We start from the raw sequence: 14,926 nt of genomic DNA, 5'->3' as shown, positions 1-14,926 counted from the left end.
TACCACAGCAGCAGATCCTGGGTCGTCTAGCCTCCATTTGACTCCCAGAGCAAAGAGAAGGACTGCTGATAATCCAGGTCATGAAGCACCCTCCTTGCCCCCACCACCCCTGCCAGCACTTCTTTGCACAGCCTCAGCTCTCCTTAGTTTTGTAGCTTATCATTCAAACCTAGCCAAGCTTTCCCAACCACCCCGATCTTGCCATCTTGTGATCAAATACAAAATGACATTTTGGGGCATAACACACTGTGGGCCAGGCCCTTTCTCAGTGCTGGGCAGGGGCATCAGAAGTGGTAATCACTCTTTCCACAACCCCAAGACCAAGGCCATGCCTGTTCCCTAAAGAGAAAGACACTTGGCTGAAGCTAGCAGACCGGGGAAGGGGGGACAGGCGGAGGCGGCACCTCTGGTACTTCTACTTGGTTCAGAGGCTACAGGTGGGTAGGAAAGGCTTTACCAGGTATCATCGACAGGTTCTCAGTTAAAGATTTATTTATTCAAGTATCTGAAAACATTCTACAATGCAAACTGTTATCAGATGCTGCTTGTACTGTGCTAATGACCGCATACATACTGCCATACTGTTTTCAGAAGACTTGAAATGCCACTGATAGTTAAAAACTGTACACCTGATGGAGAACCAAGGAAGACAATTTAATGTTTCATCCCGATCCAGAGGTGCATCAAATTAAATGACAGCTCCACTCAGCAAACAGCTGTTACATGATGGTATCCAAGAAGAAAGTTGGTGATGGACAAATTCAGAAATGCTTCCCCCAAAGGCAGATGATTCTTTAAAAAGTTTCAGGTCATGACCCTTGCAGAAAACACTGACGCCCAACACACTGATTCTCAGTCCAGGAAACGCGGGTCTTCCAGGTTCCATGTGGCTGGGGTGTCCCAATGATGATGTTTCTGCTGTAATTAAGAGGGTCCTTTGGACTGGACAGGGAGCAGGTGGGAACTGTACATCTTCAGTCATAGTGAATGGCAGTGTAAAAGATGATCCAAATGACCTACAGGGAAGACAAACAATGTTGATGTGGCACCTGGATCTACAGAGGCCTATAAGTCCACAAAATAACAATGTCAGATAAGAATGTGCACAGGGCACTCCCCAGGGGCTACCCAATGCATAACCTGCAGGAGACCTAAGTTATTTCATCAAAATCGGCTGTCTCAGATCACAGGACCGCTCCCTTATGCTCCAAAAGGGACCCTCTGAATACCCCCCTCCCCTCACCAAACAGCGCCCTGAGCCCCAGAGAGTACTGTGGGGTATACAGGTGGAATTGATACAAGTAGAGCTGGACTGCTAGCAGGTGCTCAATTTACTAACAAGTGTAAAAATAGCCTTCATACTTTTAGCTTTCCATCAAAACAGAGATTATTATATTTTATTTTACGTTTTGTAGATGGACACGATACCTTTATTTATTTTTATGTGGTGCTGAGGATCAAACCCAGTGCCACATGCTAGGCAAGTGCTCTGCCACTGAGCCCCCACCACAGCCCAAAGCAGAGGTTCTTAAACCTAGCTACCCTTTCAATCTCTCGGAACCTTTAAGAAAAACAGGATTTCCTGATGCCACCTCCTAAGAGATTTTTTTTTTTAATGTTTATTTTTTAGTTCCAGGTGGACACAATATCTTTATTTTGTTTTTATGTGGTGCTGAGAATCGAATCCAGTGCCTCACGTATGCTAGGCGAGCGCGCTACCACTTGAGCCACATCCCCAGCCCCCAAGAGATTTTATTGGTTTGGACCAGGGTCTGGACACAGGATAGGTGTATTTAAAAAAAAACCAAAACAAAACAAAAAAAACCTTTGAATATATAATTCACATTCCAGGAAGTTTACTCTTTTTTTTTTTTTTTTTAAAGCATATAGTTCAGAGGTTTTTAGTATATTCATGAAGTTGTGCAGACATCCTCACTAACTGATCCAAAAATAACTCTCCAAAAAGAGCCTGTTCCCATGATTAGTTATTACTTCCTATTTCTCGCTCACCTCAGCCTCTGGCAACCACTAATCTATTTTCTGTCTCTATGGACTTGCCTATTTTGGACAAGTCACATAAATGGTATCATACAATAAATATGGTCTTCTGTCCGGATTCTTCCACTTAGCTTTGTTTTTAAGACTCATCCATGATGTGTAGTACACATCAGGACTTATTTCCATTTCATGGTCGAATTAACATTCTGCATGTTTTAGCTGTTATGAATGTTCTAAATAATAATGTCATATATATTTTTAAATGTTTCCCAGTTTCTCATATGTAGCCAAGGTTGAGAATCAGATGCAGAAGTAGACAATGGGTCCTAGATTTACACTTTCCGGGAGACTGTACAGCATCCACATCACATCACAGGGACAACCTGGCTCAAACATGTCCTCCAACTTCAGGAATCTTGAAAAATGGCACCTTAGTTGCGCACAGTGGCATACACCTATAATGCTTGTTCTTGGGAGGCTGAGACAGGATTATAAGTTCAAGGCTAATTTTGGCAATATAGTGATGTCCTGTCTCAAAAGAAAAATAAAAAAGGTTGGGGGGGCTGGGGATGTGGCTCAAGCGGTAATGCGCTCGCCTGGCATGCGCAGGGTGCTGGGTTCGATCCTCAGCACCACATAAAATAAAAAAATAAAGATGTTGTGTCCACTGAAAACTGAAAAATAAATATTAAAAAAGTTCTCTCCCTCTCTCTTAAAAAAAAAAAAAGGCTGGGGAACTGGGGATGTAGCCAGTGGTAGAGTGCCCTAGTACTTCAGGGGAAAAAAAAAGATGGCCCCCCAACCGTAGTACAACTTAACTGGCTGGCTCTATAAGAATGGTATCTCAGGAAATGAATAGAACCTGCTCTAAAACTTCCAGCTACATACCATGAACAAGGCAAAAGATGTCATAAATCCTTCTTTTGTTAGCTCCCAGGTGCCACCATATTCTTCTTCATCGATCTGTAGATAGTTGCTGAAGTAGAGGTACAGGACTCCTGCATTGATCAGGCAGAATCTGGAATGAGGGAAGACAGGCACCAAACACAAGCTTAAGCTTAGAAGACTCAAAGCTCCCACCAGCAATGTTCAGCTGCTAGAGCACTCACTGTGTTCCACAGCTCGTGTTTGTGTCTCTTACCACCAGGCAGGGATGACCTGGACAGAAACAAGTTTTGGGCTCAGGAAAACCAGTTCAACACGTTTTCCTTCATTGTTATGAGAGCTGTGTAAGGCTCTTAATATCTGTAAAATGGGGATGCTGAAAAGTATGTGGCAGGGAAAAAATACTACTTTAAAATGCCTAGACCCTCAGTAGAGCTGCCCACCTGACTGGGCTAGAGATGTAAAAAAAGACTATTTTTAGTTGCCCAGAAAACACAAAAATTTAAAAAATTTAAAGTAGGGGTTGGGAATGTAGCTAAGTGGTAGAGTACTTATCTAGTAGGCATGAAGCCTTGCGTTTGATCCCCGACACTGCAAAACAACAAAAATTCAAAGTATACAGAAGTTTTCCAAGCCTCCTCCTCCTCCCAAAGCAAAACATAATGACTTATACCAGATGTGGGCCTTCACATGACTCCAGATGAGGGGTGGCTATGGGATAAATGGTAAGCTGCTGCTTCATGTCCTCACTGCACAAGGAGCAGCACATGTCCCCTGCACTGTTCCCTAGGGCAGATATTTGGGATGTCTACCATCTGCTGCTGGTTTTGATGCACAGGTGATTACAGCAGCTCTTGCTCTATTAGGGGCCTAAGAACAGCAACTAGAGTGGAGCTGAAACCAGTGGTTTGTTAACAACCCCAAGAAAGTCTCTGACCCACAAAATATATTTCACCAATACAGGAATTAGAATGAAGTGAGCAGAAAAAATATGACCGTTCTTATCTCTTGTTTTCTTCTCCCAACCCAGTACCGGGGATTGAACCCAGGAGTACTCTACCACTGAGCTACATTCTCAACCCTTTTTATCTTTTATATGAGACAGAGTCTAAGATGCCCAGGCTGGCCTGGGATGGCAGGCGGTTCCATCGTGCCTGGCTTCATCTCTTGTTTTCACAAAGTTGTTCTACCTTTCTTGTGATCTTTAAGTTACTTAATCGAATTTAATGGGGGATCATGTGCCTCAAGTCACATCCCTTCTGAAGACAGAGATAAAAAATGCAATGGTTGGGGTGTAGCTCAGTGGTAAAACAAGTATTTAGCATGTGCAAGGCCCCAGGTTCCATCCCCAGAGCCAAAAGAAAAAAGCAGAAGCCAGGTTCTGTGGTGCACATATGCCTGTAATCCCAACAGCTCAAGAGGCTGAGAAAGAACTGCAAGTTCAAAGCCAGCCTCAGCAACTCAGTGAAGCCCTGTCTCTAAGTAAAATACAAAATAGGGCTGGGGATGTGGCCCAGTGGTCAAGAGGCCCTGAGTTCAATCCCAGGTACAAAAAAAAAAAAAAAAAAAGCAAGCAGAGAGAACTGGTTCCTCCCAAGGGATGAAGTGTGCACTGGTATAAGGCAGTACAATGGTGCCTGACAAGTGTAAACTGGCTAATGAAGGGTGAGGAGACCCTGAGGCTGAGCAACGATGGGTAGGTAGGGTGTGCAGATTCAAGAGTCTAGTTTGAATAGTGAGAATATGGGCTTTTTCCTGAGTGAAAGGAACAGGGGTGGGAAAGACTGGTGTAGGCATGTACTCAGATTTCAGGACAGGAGGGCAAATACAGTTTGAGGACAGGGTCTGTGCAGTTAGCTGAATGAGGAGGTAAAAAGGGCCAAAGGCTTTAAGCCTAAAGGCCTGGGGAGTACAATGGTTTCAATAACATCACCAGGGAGTCAGGAGGAACAGAGGTTTTTCTTGGACTTCAAAATATAGTTGTTGCCTTGGCCATGTTGTGGACACATACTTATCACCTGCCAGAAATCTTGAGACCCAGCCAAATCTGTTTACTTTCCTTTGATAGCTTCATTTTGGACAGACTGACTAAGTGGTTCTAGTTGGAGACTACAGATAGAAGTTCAGGTTCAGACAAAAGCTGGTCTGGAGAAGAACTGTGGAGCCAAGGAGCAAGGATAGCGAGAGAGAGAAAAAGGCTGACAGGCCCTGCCCTCCTGGGATTACATACTAAATAGAAATTGAAGTCACAGAAATAAAGACACTTAAATCCAATATTTGGTGGTCAAGGGAGAAGAGTAAGAAAGGTCAAAAGTTTAAGGCCTGTCTGGGTAACTTAATGAGACTCTGCCACAAAATAAAAAGGACTAGGGATATAGCTCAGTGGGTAAAGTGCTTGCCTTGCATGCACAAGGCCCCGATTCAATACCCAGCACCACAAAGTAATTAATTAATTAATTAATTAATTAATCAAAAAGGGCCGGGATATAGAGCTCCTGAGTTCAATCCCCAGTACCAAAAGAAAAAGGACTAAAAGGACCCATACTAAGCTTTAAGGATGAGTATAATTTGTTTTATAAATGAAGGAGAGTTGCAAAACAACTGTGAAGACAAAGAAATTAATGTATCAGATAGGGGCTGAAAAAAGAACATGAAAAAAACTTTCACATTTAAAAAAAAAATTCTATCCTAGGGCTGGGGGTGTAGCTCCATGGCAGAGCGCTTGCCTAGCTTGTGTGAAGCCCTAAATTGGATTCCCAACAGTGTGAAAACAAATGTAAAAAGTAAGATTAAAAGTCTACCCTTGGCTGGGCACAGTGTGTCGCACACCTATAATCCCAGAAGCTGGGGAGGGGGGAGGGGGGCTGAGGCAGGAGGATTGTGAGTTCAAAGCCAGCCTCAGCAAAGGCGAGACGCTAGGCAACTCAGTGAGACCCTATCTCTAAATATAATACAAAATAGGGCTGAGGATGTGGTTCAGTGCCCCTGAGTTCAATCCCCAGTACCAAAAAAAAAAAAAAAAAAAAAGAGTCAATGGAATTCCTATAACTCCAGCTACTAAGGAGGCAGAGGAAGGAGGATCACAAGTTCAAGGCCAGCCTCAGCAACTTAGTATGACACTGTAAACAATAAAAAGGGCTGATGATGTAGCTCAGTGATAGAGGACCCCTGGGTTTGAATCCCAGTAGTAGGAGGGAAAAGAATTTTTTTTGAAGAAGCATTCACTGAGCATCTATTCTCATATGCCAAGCTCTAAGAGAGACCCAGAGGTAGGAGGCAATGGGCACTATTTCTCTCTGATAATGCAAAACCTCAGCAGGCAAAGCAAAACTGTTACCTCTCAGGCAAATTATAAATAAGGAGACCAAGGAAATGGTTTTATATTAACTGGCTCTAACTGGAGGCTACAACAGAATAAAATGAAGAGCAGCAAGCTGGGGTCTGGACAGAGGGCAGTTAAGCAGGAAGGGGAGAAGGTCACCAGAAATGAGCAACAGGGCCATCCTGCCCTAAACCAAAGCAGCTGGGTCAAACAAATAGAGAAAAAAAAAAATCAAAGTACTTGGCTCTTTCAATGAGCAGGGGGAAAGTTGTCAACCAAAAAGAGGGAAGAGATTTGTCTGGGGTGAGAGAAACTGGCTCTGGGTAAACAGAGTGGGACTGAATCCCAGAAAACAGGCAGTCCTGGAAGAGTGGCACCATGCACTATGGTGAGCCACTCCCATGCATCTTGTTTCCTGTTCTCTCAACAGATGTTTCTTTTCTTCCTTCCCTCCTTCCTTTCTCTCTCTCTTCTTTCTTTTTTTTAAATACCAAGGTCTCCCCAGGTTGTTTAGGGCCTTGCTGAGCTGCTAAGGCTTGCTTTGAACTCATGACCCTCCTGCCTCAGCCTTCTGACCTGCTGGGATTTCAGGCGTGTAACACTATAGCCGATTCAGGTCATGTTTTACCACTCTTCTTGAAGCTAGTCATGTACCAGTGGCACTGAAATAGTCATGGAGTGCCTGTGATGTACCCAAACATGACATTTAGCAATTCACTTGCATAATCTCATTTATTTATTATTTATCTCTCTTATTGCCTTCCTTTTACTGAAGAGGATTATGTATTATGAAAGCGGCAGACCTAGAACTTAGAACAATTTGTAAGCCTTAAACTACATGCTGCTCCAGATAGTGTGATGGAATCTCATGTTGTCCTAATCCATCCTGTCTAGGACACGAAACATCCCTTTGTTTACCATATCCACACAGTATATGCTACCTATCACACTCAGGCACTCACTCAGTAGGCATCTTGGTTATCAGATTGACTGTGGCAGTATGGCAGTGCTTGTATTCAAGTAACCATAATTTTACTTACTAATGGCCCCCAAAATGAAGAAACAGTGATGCTGGCAATTTGGACATGCCAAAGAGAAGCCATAAAGTGCTTTCTTTAAACATAATCTAACATTATCACTGGAAGATAATGAATATATTACAATAAGATATTTTGAAAGAGAGAGGAAGAGACCACATTCACATAACTTTTAATACAACATATTGTTATAATTTGTTGTTTTATTTTTAGTTGTTAATTTCTCATTCTGCCTAATTTATAAACATCATCATAAATATATAAGTATAGGAAAAAACAATATACATAGCATTCAGTGCTTTTCATAGTTTCAGGCATCTACTGGAGGTCTTGAAATATATCCCATCTGGATAAGGGGGACTATTGTACATTTCTTTTGGATTATCTTTTTCAGTACCAGGAACTGAACCCAGGGAACTTAACCACTGAGCCATATCCTCAGTCCTTTTTTGTATTTTATTTAGAGACAGGGTCTCACAGAGTTGCTCAGGGCCTTGCTAAGTTGCTGAGGCTGGCTTTGAACTTGTGATCCTCCAGCCTCAACCTCCCAAACTGCTGAGATTACAGCATGCACCAACACGCCTGGCTCTTTGGGGTTATTTTCTGAGAAAACAGAAATGGGATTAAAGGCATATGCCACTGTGCCTGGCTATATTTCTATTTTTTTTTTAAAGAAACTTGCAGGGCTGGGGATGTGGCTCAAGCGGCAGTGCGCTCGCCTGGCATGCGTGCGGCCCGGGTTCGATCTTCAGCACCACATTCAAACAAAGATGTTGTGTCCGCCGAAAACTAAAAAAAATAAATAAATATTAAAAAAAAAAGAAACTTGCAGCTGAACCTTTAGACTGGGGGATCAGGTGCCACTCAGCTGCAAGTTTTTTTTTTTTTTTTTTAGAGAGAGAGAGAGAGAATTTCAGTATTTATTTTTCAGTTTTCGGCAGACACAACATCTTTGTTTGTATGTGGTGCTGAGGATCGAACCTGGGCCGCACGCATGCCAGGCGAGTGCGCTACAGCTTGAGCCACATCCCCAGCCCTATATTTCTATTTGAATGTTTGAAATGTATTTCATCCCTTATACCCCAAAGAAAAGGAATCATAAGAAATAGGACTACCCTGAAACAACCAATGTGGTTTTCCATGGGAACAGGACACTTACATTGCCTGTATGAAAAGAAAAAAAGGTAAGATCCTCCATTTCAACAATAGAATTCCCAGGATTCATACTGGTCCTTCCTTCCTTCCTTCCCTCCTTCCCTCCCTCCCTCCCTTCCTTCCTTCCTCTCTCTCTCTTTCTTTCTTTTTTTTAAGGTGCTTGGGATCAAATTTAGGGCCTTGCTTATGCTGGAAAGTGTTCTATCTCTGTGCTACATCCCTGAACCCCCTATGATTCATATCTTAAGACAACTACTTTTTAATTCAATCTGAGCACATAGACTTACTTTTATTAGCTTGTTAACAAACCGAGCCATGACAAGGGGCCGGTGTCAAGTGTGCTGCCACTGGCCAGAGGAGCACAAAACCTGTAAGGTGCAGGGTGCAATGGTGCACACCTGTACAACCAGTTATGCAAGAGGTTGATGCAGAAGGATCAAAGTTCAAGGCCAGCCTGGACAACTTATCGAAACCCTGTCTCAAAATAAAAAAAATAAAAAAGGTTGGGGATATAGCTCCAGTGATAGATGCTTGCCTCAGAAGAGCAAGGTCCTGGGTTTGATCTGAAGTAACACACACACACACACACACACACACATTCCCAAGTAGCAATGGCCCTTTCTATAAAAGGAAACAAAACCTCTATTTAAATAGAAATATAGCCAGGCACAGTAGCATATACCTTTAATCCCAGGACCTCAGGAGGTTGATGCAGGAGGACTTCAAGTGCCAGGCCAGCTGTGACAACTTAGCAAGTATGTCAAGTGTGCTGCCACTGGCCAGAGGAGCACAAAACCTGTAAGGTGTAGGGTGCAGTGGTGCACACCTGTACAACCAGTTATGCAAGAGGTTGATGCAGAAGGATCACAAGTTCAAAATAAAAAAATAAAAAGGACTGGGGATGTAGCTCAAAGGTAAGAGACGTCCCCTAAGTTCAATCTCCAATACCAATAAATAAATAAATAAATAAGGAAATGTAACCAAGCTGGATGGCATACACTTGTAATCCTGGCTACTCAGAGGAGGCTGGGGCAAGAGGACTGCAAGTGTAAGGCTAACCTTGGAACTCAGGAAGACCCTGTCTTAAAAAAATAAAAAAGTGTGGGGAAGAGCTGTGCTGCTGCTGGTGCTGCTAGGAATGCAGTTGGTTCAGTGGTAAAGTGCTCCTGGGTTTAATCCCCAGTATGAAAGAGGGTGGTGGTGGGGAACAAACCATAAAAATGCAAGACTTGGGCTGGGGTTGTGGCTCAGAGGTAGTGCGCTGACCTAGCACATGCAAGGCTCTGGTTCAATCCTCAGCACCACATAAAAATAAATTTTTTAAAGGTATTGTGTCCAAATACACCTAAAAATTAAATATTTTTTAAAAATGTAAGACTTACCCTGCGATTCCCAAGAAACCTCTCAATGGTAAAACTCCCCAAATGACACCCAGCACCACAGCGATGATCTGTCGGAACCAATAGATCACATCTAAAAATTCATCCTGTAGAAAAAACAAATAATGCATCCATTATCTGAAGTGGTGCCATAGCTATAAGTGGGGAAACAAACAAACAAACAAAAACCAACTTTCTGCTAAACACATCTTTCAGGGAATGGTATGTAATTCCTGCATCACCTCTTATGTACACTAAAATGTGGCAGGAAACAATATAGACATCTTAAGTGATTACTTCCAGAGCCTGTGCTCTACATTAAAATTCTAAAGGTCATTTGCTTTTTTTTTTTCCTTTTTTTTTTTTTAAAGCTGTATAAATAAAATAACTTGTAACGACATGGCTTTAATAATAATTGTGCTACTGGCCACATGTAACTCTTAGCTGACTGGGAAGACCTACATAGTCCTTGGGTAGAAGAGCTATTAACCTAGTAAGTACCACCTTTTTATACATGGGATTTTTGAGTAAGTCACAGAAGAAAAGATCGGAAATAAAATTGTTGGAGGCAGGTGACAGTATGTCTAAATTCCACAGAAGGAAACAAAAGACTCAGGTTTCTGAATTGCCCTAGATTTCAAAAACCAGTCCTTATACCAAGAAAGACAGAAATGACACAGCAGATCATCAAGAGACAGCAGATTTTGCAAAAGCTGGGCAGGGCTGGGGGCAGGACAAGGGCACCTTCGGGAAGTGCCTACCATCCCCCCTTACCGGAACTCAAGGAAGGAAAACCTAACTTCAACAGTCCAGAAAAAAACAATGAAAAGACTGCAAATATAACATTTTTTTCAGACTACCTGGAATCAAGTTGTTTGTGATAGCCCCTCCAGATATATCATGGAGCAGAGTTAGGAAACATCCATTCAGCTTCTCTGTATGTGACCAGGAAGAACATCCTGAAGCCCTAACCATTTATTACACATATCTGGTATTAATTCCTTTTTTAAAAAAAATAATTTTTTTAAACATTTGTTTTTTAGGTGTAGATGGACACGACCCAATGCCTTTATTTCTATGTGGTGCTGAGGATCGAACCCGGGTCCCACCCATGCTAGGCGAGAGCTCTACCGCTGAGCCACAATCCCAGCCCCCAATATATATATATATATATATAATTGTAAATGGACACAATACTATCTATTTATGTCTTGGTGACCGAACCCAGTGCTCAGGCTTGCTAGGCAAGCGCTCTACTTTCCTCTTACACACTAACCCCAAAAAGTGATCGCAGACTCATACTCATTAAGGTATTCAGTATTTCTCACTCAACAACTAAGCCATAGCAGCTCACCATTAAGCGCGCCTCAGTACGTTCTAAACTTTGATGCATCGTGGCACGACCCACTTCAGTGACTGATTGAGTACTGGGGGATTATGCATGGAGAGTACCTGGCACAGGTAGTATTGAGGACTAGTCTGGTACCGTTACTGTCTGTCCTAACTTTCTCAAGACTGAACTGGGAGTAAAAGGCGGAGGCTTAATCGAAGCTCACTCACGCCAAGCGGGCACTTGCCCTGCCGGCAGATGACAATTCTTCTGCCCCCATTTCACAACTCCCATGTGACCAGGCGGCTTCATCCAGAAGCGAGCCCTGCTGTCAAGCCCATGCCCGCCAAGTTCGCCCCGGCAGCCTTGGGGCACCGGCCCTACCATCCCACTCTATCGCGCCTGGGCGGGGACAGGCCCAGGCCCACCATGCCGTCCCCTCAGCCCCAGCCGACTCCTCGAACCTGCGCCTTCGCCAGCACCCCCCCCCCCCGCACCTTGTCCTCCCAGGCCGCGTCGCTCCGCAGCACTTTGCTCCAGACCGAGACTTTGAGGGCCCCGTTGGCCAGCTGCGGCTGAGGCGGCTCCTCCTTCCGCCGCCCGCCGCTCATCCTCCAGTCGCGCCGCCCGGGTCGGGCCTGGGGCGCGCGGGCCGAGCCAAAGGTAGTCGGAGTCTGATGTCGCGAGTCACGGCGCGCGGTGCGGCGGCGGCAGCCCAGCGGTCCGGTCCCACAGCTCGCTGCGAGTCCTCTCACTTAGCCAAGCTGCCGGGCTTTGCTAGCTCCACCGAGCAGGCGCCGCGGAGGGAGGGGCAGCGCCGCGCTTCATGCGCTCCCGTCGACGTGCCCACGCAGCCAATCGGGAAGCACGCAGTTGTCCGAGCGAAAGAACGGCCATCGCCTCGGCGCAGGCGCACTGCGCGAGGCGGAAGTGACGGTAAGCTTCCGTCCGACGCGCGATAGGGTGAGAGGGAAGGGACAACACTTGCGGGGAGGCGTCACGAGCGCGCGGACTCGCTGTGGAGATTGAGGAACCGCAACAGAGGAGAGAGCATATGTTGGACATGAGCGTCGCCCTGTCAGTTACAGCTAGTCTCTTGAGCCACCGGCTGGAACGGCCCTGTCTTTCTTGAGGCGGCCTTGCCACCCTCCCGCCTGCAGAACCGAGATCTTACCCCCCTGGGAGTCCCACGCTGCCCTCGGGATCATTCTTCCCTGAACCTGCAAGTTCTGCAGGACCTTGTTCAAGATGTTAACTCTTATTTGTGACAGCTTAGCGTCTTAACTTGCCCGGCACCTTCTGTTGGCAAATGTGAACCCTCAGACCCCAAGAGAGGAAATAATTTCTAAGGCAAATTGGAACAAGCTGAGATCTCTTCGGGGATATAGGACGGAGAAGACACTTTATTAGGTATCAGGATATCTGACTGTTCATCTATTGTGCCCTCTCTACGTGCTACTTCACAAAGTGTATTTCTGACCAGCAGCAGCTGCGTCTGCTCACCCTAGACCTACTCAATCAGAAATTCTGGGAATGGGTCCCTTATCAAAAGTATCGGTGTTTTAACAAGCCCTGCAGGTGGTGCCACGCACAGTGTGCGATGAAGTGAATTGAGAGATCAAGACACATCACTTCTGTGCAGTGGGTTTATAGAGGCCAAGTAACTTGCCTGGAATCTCTCTTAGTCGTTGGATCTGATTAAAATCTGCCCTCTTAACTCTTTTTTTTTTTTTTTTTTTGTACCAGGGATTGAACCCAGGGCGCTTAACTCCAGCCCTTTTTTATATTTTTTTAAAAATTTTTAAATTTTTTTTTTAGGGGCTGGGGATGTGGCTCAAGCGGTAGCGCGCTCGCCTGGCATGCGTACGGCCTGGGTTCGATCCTCAGCACCACATTCAAACAAAGATGTTGTGTCTGCCTAAAACTAAAAAAAAAAAATAAATATTAAAAAAAAAAAAGAGAAGGGAAGGTTTATTAAAAAAAATTTTTTTTTTTAAGTTGTCGATGGACCTTTATTTTTGTTTATATACTGTGCTGAGAATTGAACCAGTGCCTCACAAGTGCTAGGCAAGCCCTCTACCACTGAGCTACAACTCCAGACCCCTTTTCTATATTTTATTAGAGACAAGGTCTCGCTAAGTTGCTTAGGGCCTTGCTACATTGCTGAGGCTGGATTTGAATTTGCAATCTTCCTGCCTCAGCCTCCTGAGTGGCTGGGATTACAGGTGAGGTGTCCAGCTCCTTATAACTCTTTTTTTTTTTTTTTTTTTTGATAGGTGGACACAATAGCTCTATTTATCTATTTATTTTTTAAAAGTTTTTTTAGGTGTAGTTGGACACAGTGCCTTTATTTAATTAATTTATTTTTTATGTGGTACTGAGGATTGAACTCAAGGCCTCACACTTGCTAGGCAAGCGCTCTACCACCAAGGTATAGCCGCAACCCTCCTCAACTCTTAAAGAGTTAAGGTGGCCCACGCCTGTAATCCCAATGGCTCAGGAGGCTGAGACAGGAGGATCATGAGTTCAAAGCCAGTCTCAGCAAAGGCGAGGCACTAAGCAACTCAGACCCTGACTCTAAATAAAACACAAAATAGGGCTGGAGATGGGGCTCAGTGGTTGAGTGCCCCCTAGTTCAATTCCTGGTACTAAAAAAAAAAAAAGACTTAAAATGAATAAGGTCAGAAAAGCCTTTGCCTTTGCTGCCCAGTACAGTGGCAGACACCTGTAATACCAGTGGCTCAGGAGGCTGAGGTAGGAGGATCACAAGTTCAAAGCCAGCCTCAACAATTTAGAGAGGCCCTAACAACTCAGGGAGACCCTGTCTCTAAATAAAATACAAAAAAAGGATTGGGGATGTGGCAGTGTTCAAGCACCCCTAGGTTCAATTCCCAGTACCAAAAAAAAAAAAAAAAAAGCCTTTGCATACCTGTCAACATTCATCTGTAGTTAGGTCTTCACTTTAGGTGAACAACAGAATCTCCTACAGAGCTTTTCCCAATACCTTATTTGATATTTTCCATTCCAGTCCTACTCCCAAGATTGAGTGAGGCTGGCCCCCAAAGGTGATACACACTAACAATCTTTACTGTCTAGAACGGATGGAAGGGCCTTACCTTGATATGAATGTACAAACTTAGTACTAGTTTTCACATGAATCTTGTTCTTTACAGCCCTTCCTTTTCTGAATCAATTCCCCTCTCATATGCAAAGTATAGCCTAACCAACTTGCTCTAGTTTGGAAGAGTATCATTGGTATAAACCTCTTTTTACAGACTCCCTGGTAGCATGTAGTTCTGGCAACAAACTGATTACTCTATCATAGAAAGTTGAAAGAAAACCTAGCCCATGACCAGAAGGTAAGTTTTCACCCTATTTAGTCTAAAAGTGAAGATATGTAATGTGGAATCCGATCTGTGGGAGATTAGGGAAGACAGCTGTGAAGCAAGAGGGAGGAGTACACTCAGGGAGATGAAACCATGTAGGCTAATGGTAAGGAATGAAACCACAAGTAGGAAAAAGAGCAGGAAGACTCATGTAGAAGAATTTGGTTTTATCCCAAGGGTTGAGGAAGCCAAAGAAAGGATTTGAACAGGGGAAGTGATCAGGTTTGCAATGTAGAAAGATCACTGTGGGTCTGAGTATGTAGCTCAGTGTAAGAGTGCTTTCCTAGCATGTGTAAAGCCCAGGGTTCGTTCCCAAGTAAAGCAAAAAAAGAAAAAGATCATCTGGCTGCTATTTGAGGGACTGGATCAGAGTGGGAGACTCCTTTAAGAGGCAATTAAAATCATTAGGTGAGAGTTTCTAGGACCCTGAAGAT

General features: G+C 44.1%; 1 protein-coding gene across 1 annotated transcript; it reads right to left on the bottom strand.

Annotated features, from left to right (window-relative positions):
• Nucleotides 1–474: 474 nt before the first annotated feature.
• On the bottom strand, nucleotides 475–11,918 carry Rab5if (RAB5 interacting factor). The gene is made up of 4 exons (XM_027945172.3): nucleotides 11,604–11,918; nucleotides 9,780–9,883; nucleotides 2,887–3,016; nucleotides 475–1,016 (listed from the first exon to the last, which is right to left on the bottom strand). The coding sequence occupies exons 1-4, from the start codon at nucleotides 11,715–11,717 to the stop codon at nucleotides 975–977; spliced, it is 390 nt and encodes a 129-aa protein (XP_027800973.1). The 5' UTR covers nucleotides 11,718–11,918; the 3' UTR covers nucleotides 475–974.
• Between the last annotated feature and the right edge of the window lie 3,008 nt (nucleotides 11,919–14,926).

Source organism: Marmota flaviventris, chromosome 2 (genome assembly GCF_047511675.1).
Source record: "Marmota flaviventris isolate mMarFla1 chromosome 2, mMarFla1.hap1, whole genome shotgun sequence".
In the NCBI taxonomy this organism is placed as follows: domain Eukaryota; kingdom Metazoa; phylum Chordata; class Mammalia; order Rodentia; family Sciuridae; genus Marmota; species Marmota flaviventris.
Note: the sequence above shows the minus strand (reverse complement) of the source record. Positions and strands in the feature narration are given on the sequence as shown.

Excerpts from the sequence above, each read along its gene's own strand:
- Rab5if (XM_027945172.3), bottom strand. The coding sequence starts at position 11,717 with ATGAGCGGCGGGCGGCGGAAGGAGGAGCCGCCTCAGCCGCAGCTGGCC. Across the intron at positions 9,884-11,603 it reads ACGCGGCCTGGGAGGACAAG|GATGAATTTTTAGATGTGAT; the intron begins GTGCGGGGGGGG and ends TTTTTTCTACAG. Across the intron at positions 3,017-9,779 it reads GGTTTCTTGGGAATCGCAGG|ATTCTGCCTGATCAATGCAG; the intron begins GTAAGTCTTACA and ends CCCTCATTCCAG.